This window comes from Crotalus tigris, unplaced genomic scaffold (genome assembly GCF_016545835.1).
Source record: "Crotalus tigris isolate CLP2741 ecotype Arizona unplaced genomic scaffold, ASM1654583v1 scf7180000018838.1047803, whole genome shotgun sequence".
Lineage (NCBI taxonomy): Eukaryota > Metazoa > Chordata > Lepidosauria > Squamata > Viperidae > Crotalus > Crotalus tigris.
This window is the reverse complement of record NW_024097227.1, coordinates 667,713-676,679: the sequence shown is the minus strand read 5'-3', so window position 1 is coordinate 676,679 and position 8,967 is coordinate 667,713. Positions and strand designations below refer to the sequence as shown.

The 8,967-nt window shown below is 39.3% G+C and overlaps 1 protein-coding gene and 1 long non-coding RNA gene across 5 annotated transcripts in view; one reads left to right on the top strand and one right to left on the bottom strand.

The window, feature by feature from the left end:
* Window positions 1-787: 787 nt before the first annotated feature.
* On the bottom strand, window positions 788-7,764 carry LOC120314132. Of its 2 annotated transcripts, XR_005558350.1 has the most exons (4): window positions 7,642-7,720; window positions 4,531-4,617; window positions 2,442-2,745; window positions 788-1,323 (listed from the first exon to the last, which is right to left on the bottom strand). It is a non-coding gene; the product is annotated as an uncharacterized LOC120314132 (long non-coding RNA). The 2 variants fall into 2 exon arrangements; XR_005558349.1 differs by lacking the exon at window positions 4,531-4,617 and having other exon boundaries at window positions 7,642-7,764.
* Window positions 7,715-8,967, top strand: part of TSPAN2 (tetraspanin 2) — a 56,909-nt gene continuing 55,656 nt past the window's right edge. For all 3 annotated transcript variants that reach the window (XM_039356909.1, XM_039356907.1, XM_039356910.1), the window contains exon 1: window positions 7,715-7,939. In XM_039356909.1, coding sequence (XP_039212843.1) covers window positions 7,871-7,939 — 69 coding nt within the window. In that variant the 5' untranslated portion in view covers window positions 7,715-7,870. The remainder of the gene's footprint in view (window positions 7,940-8,967) is intronic.

Sequence of the window (8,967 nt, the reverse complement as noted above, 5' to 3'; positions counted from 1 at the left end):
AACATTGCCCTGCTCTGTTTTAAAATTAACCAGCATTGATCTCATTAACAGGTAATTCTATAAAATTTTGTTACCTCCCACAAAACTAGTTTAATCTTGTGCAGCTTGGAGATTACAGAATGGATACCTCCCATGACCTGCTTTTATACATGACCAAGCCTAGTCTAAAATTGCCTGAAATTGTTCCTACACTCAAAAACCTATATTTCTACTTTGGTATCTAGCAAGGAAGCTAAAATAAGCCTTAATTCCAAAGCAGTAAGAAATGTGTGTCTCATTTGATGTATTGTTGTTATTAACAATTATATAGTATAGTTATCTTGACCAAGATCTCAACAGTGTTCTTTTTAATCAAATGTTTGGGCCTTAAAAATGTGAAGTTTTACATATTCCTAGTGCAGAGAACCATGGAGTTAAATTTCAGATGAGCCACTCCAGAGCTCCACTTCTCTATCTTGTCAAGAGCTTCTCTGGTCCACCTTGGGACAATCACTTTCTCCTCATGCTATTTCACAACACAGGTGAAATAAAATGGGTGCTGGGTAGAGCTCTCCTATGTTTTTTCTACCGTTCCTACTCATTACATAAAGGAGAATTTCATTTAGAAAATATTTAAAAGAAATCCCTAGGGATGAAGAACGAGGTTCCTGCACTATTTAATTATAGTACAAAGGAGTATTATGAAAACAGATGTGAACAAACCAAATGATTTGCATCAGAGAAATAAGAATATGTGAAGATTAAGGGTAGAAATGTTACGCATTTCCTCTGTAAAATTAAGTAAATTAGTTGTTTATTGATGACACTTGCATCATTAACATTTTGAATGTAAAAATACAGTCAATCTTCTTCAACCCTCCGATATGTGGATTTCACATCCAGAATTTTCAGCAATGGTTATGGAGTCCTGGTATTAGAGAGTATCCAAGATTAGTGCAGCTAATATGTCCCTAATGAGTGAACATCTGTAAGAAGATAGTGTTCCCCAACATTAACTATTCTGGAAGCAGGGACCTTTTGGCAGAGACTGTAATCAATTTTAACACAAGTATATTAACTTAAAATTGAGACAAAAAGCTATTCATCAGCCCTTGTTTTCCTGAATATTTGCTCCTGCACACACACACACATACACACACACACATCTTGAAACATCTGTCAAATCTTATTCATCTCTCTCAGTGTTCATTTTCCAACAACACTGCACAGAGGTGAACAACCAAGTGCCATGGACTAAATGCAGCAACTCTGCTAAAAAATCACACTAGCAAAGGTTGGTATCCAATTACTGAAAATGGAGGCATGACTTCCCATGAAATTTTGCTGAAAAGAAAAGAAAAAGAACAGTGAGTCATTGGAAAAACTTAACTCATCCAAAATAAGAAAAGTACTGCCTGTTTGCATGATGTCACAATGTTACTGCCCCACCCACTAAACACCATGGCTACTGGAAAATGTAACAAAAACATTCAGGACACAGCCAATGAAAAGTTGTCAGGTCCACTAGTAGCATTATGGCATAACTTGCATCAATATTGATACATATGAAGAATTGCATTTTTGCAATTCTTAAAGTAGAGATTATATGAATGATTAGCAAAGAAGAATTAATGCGGAAAATGTGTGTTTTTTGGTAAAGTGGTGAAATGACCACACATGGAGAAATTTGTACAGATTTGAATATATCTGTACAAAGTTCCACTGAAACCAATCTTAGAAGTATATCAAATTCTTATTTATCTTTAGGAAGAAAAGCCAAAGCTTTAATTTTCCATGTATTTAGACCACAGAGAATATATTCATTAATTTAAGTCAAGATACACTGAAAGAATAAGGTGGTCTTTTTCTGTCCAAGGGACAAGACTGGATTATTCATTGGACACAATGACATAATGCCCAGATCTTAAGAAACTCTCAAAGGTCAGTAAAAATGTTTTAGCCACCTAATCTGAAAGCTGATTCAAAAAAGAGGTAAGAGAAGGCTTAAATAATAAGGATATGCAGATGTATATCTCTGTATACATATATATGTTTACATACATAGATACATATATAAAACTATATGCCTTTGTTTATTAATGGATTAGGGATCTATATAGTAAATGCAAATATATCTGTAACTTTGTTCTCAGATCATGCATCCACAAGATATACCCAGGCCTATAAAGTTTTAAAGGGATGCAATAAAAAACAAAAACAAGGATGCAAAACGTACTTATAATGTTAAGAAAGCTGTCATGGTGATCCAAGTCCAACATAGGATTTAAAACAACAGAGAAAATGAAAATCAGAACAAATTTAAAGAAGAATCAAAAAGCAAACTAAACTTCAGGCCTTTACATAAGCAGAAGGAATAGTAACTAATATATCTAACATGATTTGTATCACTTGCGTTCTGCCCAAGTCTTTTATGCAGAGGCACCATAGCTGGTGCTTTTTACCTCTTAGTGATCCACTTGAGCAATCCCTTTACTTTTGAGGAGCCCAGGCTTGTTGCTTGTACGTACTTTCATGCCATTCAGTGCATTGGTCTCCCACTGAGCAATGACACCATCGTCACAGACTTGGAGGCTACAGCATGTTGCAGGTTCTGATGCTTAGATCGGATCTTTCCAGCCAGAGATCCCTTGGTGAGACAGTGTTCTCCTCCGTTGCCTCTTCTTATCCTCTGGAAGGATTTTGTCAGGTTTAGTCTTTTCCAACTCTGCAACCTGTCAGCCAGACTATTTTAGGACAAAGGTTTACCTGTGTCAAAAAAACAGCCTGATGAGTCACATGTATGAACTACTGTCTCCTGTTATTAAGGCAATTTAGTGGGGTGAAACACGTCATTCCAAGCACCCACCCATCTTTTTCAGTTAACAGGTAATGCTTGGCCTGAGAGAAACAGCCAGAGCAATCCATTAGTTGCTTTTCTTAATTTTCCCCACACTAAAATAGAAAGGACTGCACCAGCCCAAACATCAAAGCAACAAATTTCATACCATCGTATGTTTAAAGTGCAAGGAGGACAAGTAGCACATTTGATGCAATCAAGGAATTAAAAGTGTTCTGCCTCTCCTTATGCCATCCAATGGGTATCCGGAGTTTTGCAGCCCATGTTTAATAGCATTAATTTTACTTCACTGTGATAGGCAGTAGATTTTAGGAAGCCCTTTCAATATTAGTGTATCTGCTAAAGACCGCATTTCACAAAGAATTTCTGAAAAGAATAAAAAGAGTGTGTGCTAATGGGAAGTGCTTATAATTGTTCCCCAAAGTACATTTCTTCCAGGACATCCCAATTCTTTTTCCCTTGTGCATTAGCAAGGTAACAGGGTAATTGGAAAAACTTTATTTTGAGGAAACTATTTTGCTATTATGGGCCTTTTTGCATATAACTCTAGGAATTCCCAAAATATGGTCTGAAAAGTCTCCTTTACATACATTAATTAGCAGATGTATCTGCTTTGTCTAAATTATGTGTCATACGTAGAGAGATTCAGAGTAGCAAGAGCACCACAGAGCTGAAAAACACCACATTAAGAAACTAACACGTTCATATTTTTTTCATGATAGTTTTGCATCCCATCCATTACCAGAATAGGTTCCTGAGTTAATTGCATGCAGATAGTGGTACCTGAAATACTAAACCAGGATTGGCAAGAATCAGATCCACATCCAGAATCAGTATCTAATCAGCCATGACATTAGACTCACTAGGTAAATCTATGAATTCCTCTCTCTATCTCCACCTTTCCATCTCATGGGTTGTTGTAAGGAAAAATCATACATGCCCAGATTCATACAATATATTCAATCGGGCTAAAGTAGGGCTGAATAATGCATTACTCAGAGTGTTGTGTAAACTAAGCAATCAATTTAGCTCTTCAGGTGTATCAGGCCATTTTATGAAGTCATACTACAGTTTATTGACTTGGACATAGCATGTTATGAAAATGTAGCAATTGTGTTCTATTAATGAACACACTTGACTGTTAACAGGGATTAGCTATGGAGGAGAAAGGCACATACATTCCCTTCAGCATTTGCTGAAGAAAATATGAGACAAAATTAAATAAGCTACCACAATTGAAATGTCAGATCTGTTTACCTAATCTATGCTTACACTATTGGTGTATTTCATGCATATGTATTATCAAAGCAGTGCACAATAATAAAACAAATTAAAATAAGTATAAATGTTTAACAGTATTATCAGATTGAAAGAGATCTAGCAAAATGAACAGGTATAATCACATAATAAGAAACAAGAAAAATACCATTCAAAAGGTATACAGAATCTATTCTGAATAAGTGTATCACCTGATTTTAAAGGAGGAATAATTCTGTATTTCCACGTCAGACATAATCATACAATGATCTCTCTCAAAAGATAATTGATAGATTGTGCAAACTAAAAGGGCTGGAAAGTCCCACTACATTCATTAACAAGAAACTTTCATATTCAGCTTGGGGTTTTTTTCAACTTCCTGTTGAACTGACTCACAAGCTCTCCTTGTATGCAACAAGACATTTACTTTTCTTCACCTTTTTATGGTAGGACTCAGCATTTGTATTAATAGTAAGAAATGGTGCATCTTCCATCACTTCCAAGATCCTGCAGACAACACCAAGCTAGGAGAAGGAGTCAACATTTTAGAAGATCCAGAAAGAACTTGACAGACTTGAACACTGGGCCCTATCCTACAAAATGCAATTCGATGGAAAGAAAAGTAAGGTTTTACACTTAGGCAAGAAAAAAAAAATGTATAGGTACAGATTAGATGAAACTTGGCTCAATAGCAATAACTGTGAAAGAGGTCTTGGAGTCCTAGAGACAACCACTTAAGTATGAGCCAGCAGTGTGCTGCAGCTGCCAAAAAAGCCAATGCTTTCCTAGGCTGCACCAACAGAGGAATATTATCAAGATCATGTGAAGTATTAGTACCACTATATGCTGCCTTGGTAATATCACACTTGGAATGCCACATCCAGTTCTGATCACCATGATACAAAAAAGATGTTGAGATGCTGGAAAGAGTACAGAGAAGAGCAACAAAAATGATTGAGGGGCTGATTGTAGGAACTGGGTATGTCTAGTCTGAAAAAGGGAAGGACTGGGGGAGGGGGTGACATGATAGCAGTCTTCCAATATTTAAAACGCTGTCATAGAGAAGAGGGGGACAATCTGTTCTCCAAAGGATCTGAAGGCAGGACAAGAAGCATCCTAGAACTAAGGAGAAATTTCCTGACAATGAGAACAATTAATCAGTGGAATAGCATGCCTTCAGAAGTTGTGAGGTTTTTAAGAAGAGATTGGACAGCCATTTGTCTGGAATAGCATAGGGTCTCCTGCTTGGAAAGGGGATTGGACTAGAAAATCTCCAAGGTCCCTTCCAACTTTATTATTCTGTATTCTGTAACTGATCCTCTGAATAAGCTTTTGGGTTCAGAAAGTGGATTTTAATGATTTTATCATGTGGGAAAAACTATAGAACTTATCTACCAAATTCAGTTGTTGAGCAATGTTTATTACAGCCAGATTAAATACCATTAAATGATACAAGTTGTTCATGTCCTTCATATCTCTTTGTTAAGGAATTTTTTTTAATTTAGACTTAAGCTATAAATGAGGAGGGTTGTGTGCTGTTAAAATTGTGCCTTTACTAAGAATAATCCAACAATGATTTCATGCATATACAGGAAGACTGGGCTGATCCTTTTAATGATAGTTTGTCTATATAAGGATGTGGCTTTAACATTTAGACAAATTTACATGCCAGATGACGAAACTTCCCAGGTTGCAGAACACTTTTATCAGAAACGTTTTCCAAGAAGCAAACCACATAGGAGGTTTACAGCCTCCTTTGTAAACTATTGCAGATTATGTTGTCATTTCTATGTGCAGACTCCAAATCCTTATATCTTATATATTAAAATATTTCTCCTAGCAGGGGAAGCAAAAGCAAACATTTGTTTATCTTAGATTTAATTCCTAGCTTTTTGAAATAGACAAGTTAACCTATACTGAGGCATTCTAGTCCTCATGCATTTATTCATGCAATTCGTATTCTCATCCACTGCCTTCTACAACCTTGAAAAACAACAATTTGAAATATCCTTTTAAATAATCTGTTTTAAATGCATAGAGTCCCTACAAAATTTAGACCATCAAACTCTATGCTAGCCTTTATTTTGCCACAGTGCTGGTGAAGATGGATGTCAGCATGATAACATTTTAGTACAACTAATGATTCCTAAAATGGGAATCACTTGTTCTCAGAGATGAGGGCAATGTCACACCTGGTCCAGGAAGTGCATGCCCCACCATGAAGCAAACAAGTCCAAATATCCAACTGTGCAGCCACCATGGAGATTTTTTTCTTCCCCCTTGATGATGGAAGGACAAGCAGTTGCATTCTTCTTTCCTGTCCTGTGCTTCCCTTTTGAGAAGAAATCCAAGCCATTATTCCCTGCCTTCCAAATGCATGGTTTAAAAGCAGCAGAGGTAAGAACAGGCTGATTCAGCAGTCATGTTTAGCCCCTTCTGTGATAAGGCTTGGTGGTCGGAACTTGTCTTCCTGGGTCAAGCTTTTCTTAAATTAGGGAATATGTGGTTATTAAGTTATTATAAGAGCCAGCTTGGTGTAGTGTTTAAGGCACCAGGCAAGAAACTAGGAGTTCTAACCCTGCATTGGACACAAAGCCAACTAGGTGTCCTTAGGCCAGTCACTCTCTCTCAGTTCTAGGAAGCAGACAATGGCAAACCACTTCTTAAAACCTTGCCAAGAAAACTGCAAGGGATTTGTCTAGACAATCACCAGGAGTCAACACTGACACAAAGGCACCTTCTCAAATGTTATTGTAAGTCCCCAAATAAACCAAGTGTTCCAATTGCTGTCTTAATTTAGATATCAGACCATGGACTTTATTATTGTGGTAATTAGGCATACAAATCCATCTTCAACTGACTGCTGAGACTGTTTTCCCATTTAAAAATATATTCATTAAAAACAATGGCCTCTTTTAGTGCTATCCAGTATTAGTGTAAAATGAAAATTTGTTACTGGTAGAAAAATGATGCTGTGCATAACACTATAAGCCATTTTTTTTTTCTCCCTAGGAAAATAAAATCTATTTGCAGAAAGCTTTGAAACCTTTTATTTTTAATATGAGAAAAACATTTTAGAACAGCATCACGTTTGCAGCTGCAAACTTTTGTCCTGGGGCTACGTGAATTTAACTAAAGCCTGCTTAAATAATCCAGTTTTCTGCAGTTCGACTGAATCATAAACTACCGGATGTCAGTCTAGACTAAAATGGTGAATTTGTTTTGCTCGACTGGCTGTTGTGGGAACACAGCTGCTATGTGGACAGGGTAGCTTTAATTACCAGCCTAGTTATCAGATGCAGGGGTATCTATATATATTCAGAAACATGTCCTGGGCAAGCATTAATGGAATTAAACGGATCCTGAAGACAGCAAAGGAGGTGTGATATGAACGAGTCTAGTGCCCAAATGTAATCTTGGAGGCGGTTCCCATGAGCAGAATTCTGCCTCGACGCGGGTACAATTCCCGCCCCAGCGCATCTCGTCCAGTACCAGTTAAGACAAAAGAAAAAGCTGGGCATTTCTCGGCACCCTCGAGCCTTTCTTACGTTAGGAGACGAGTCCCGGTGAAGTCTCCGTTGGGAGCGGAAGGTCAAAGGTCCCTAAACAACCGCAGCTCCGCTCCGCCTCCTCCTCCGCCCCTGCGCCCTCCCCGGCTGGAAAGCGGCAAAGGGCTAAAGGCGCTTGCCGCGGCTTCTGGGCGAGAGGGACAGTCGGCGTTGTTGTCCGCTGCTGCCCAAGGAGGAAGCGAGCACGCGAGGAAGAGCCGCTGCTGCCATGGGGCGAGTGCAAGGAGGGATGCGCTGCGTCAAGTTCCTGCTCTTTCTTTTCAACTTCATCTTCTGGGTCAGTGCGGGGCCGGAAGAGCAGAAGGCGAAGCTCGGGGGCTAAGGGTTAAGGGGTGTGGGGGATCAGGGTGCCAGTTCAGTGTGTGCATGTGTATACGTGCATGTGCGCGCTGTTGAGCAGGAACTGTGGTGTTGTTCAGAGAGATGACCTCGTGGCAGGCTCTTCCTCCGCCTGGGGCGGCGACTGATCGGGCTTACTTGTACGGTGCTGTCCGCTATGCAAGTACCTCGCGCCGTCCCAATCCGCGAATTCCCGCTGCTCTTTTCAGCCGAGCATCCTTTCCCACGCGAGAGTCTCGCGGCGTCGCGACTTTGGGTTGTAATTCGAAATAAGAAAAACAAAGGCGAGCGATGTTGGAACCTGGGGGCTCGGCAGGGAATCAATGAAAGGACATGTGTGCATCGGGAAAAGCAGGCGTGTTTTCATGCTGTAACCCCACTTCTGTAGTCTCTGTCTCTCTGCAGTAGTTGTTGCACATGCAAATTAGAGGGTTGTGCCTTTGTATAGGATGGACTGAGGTGTGCGGTGGCCTTCCTCAGAAGCTAGCAACAGCGGGGATCCCACAGTATCACGTGTAATGCCAAAAGCCACATTGCCTTGTATAATATTTCCCATTTTCCAGAGCCAGGCAGGGAGAGGCTGCCTACAATGCTGGACGCAGTTCAGAAGAAGGGACTGCCAAGAATCTGGGTGCATTAACAATAATTTCATCTCCGTAGCCCTCTAGGGCATATAGATCAGCTTGTCAAGACTTCCCAACACCTACCCAATAATGGTGTGACCCCAAAATACTGGAATAGAGGATTCCTCTTCCTGTTATCTGAAGTTGGTCAAAAGCCACTTTTACAAGTTTTAAATAGAAATGTTGTATCTAAGTGTTCCTCAAAACACTGCAAAAAAGCCAAGCTACAATATATCAGCTTGGTGATTCTTTGTGTGGGCTGCTTTACCCTTAAATAATGCTAACACAGACTGATAACTTTACTTTAAGATAGTGCTAGATGGGGATGATGGGAATTATAGTT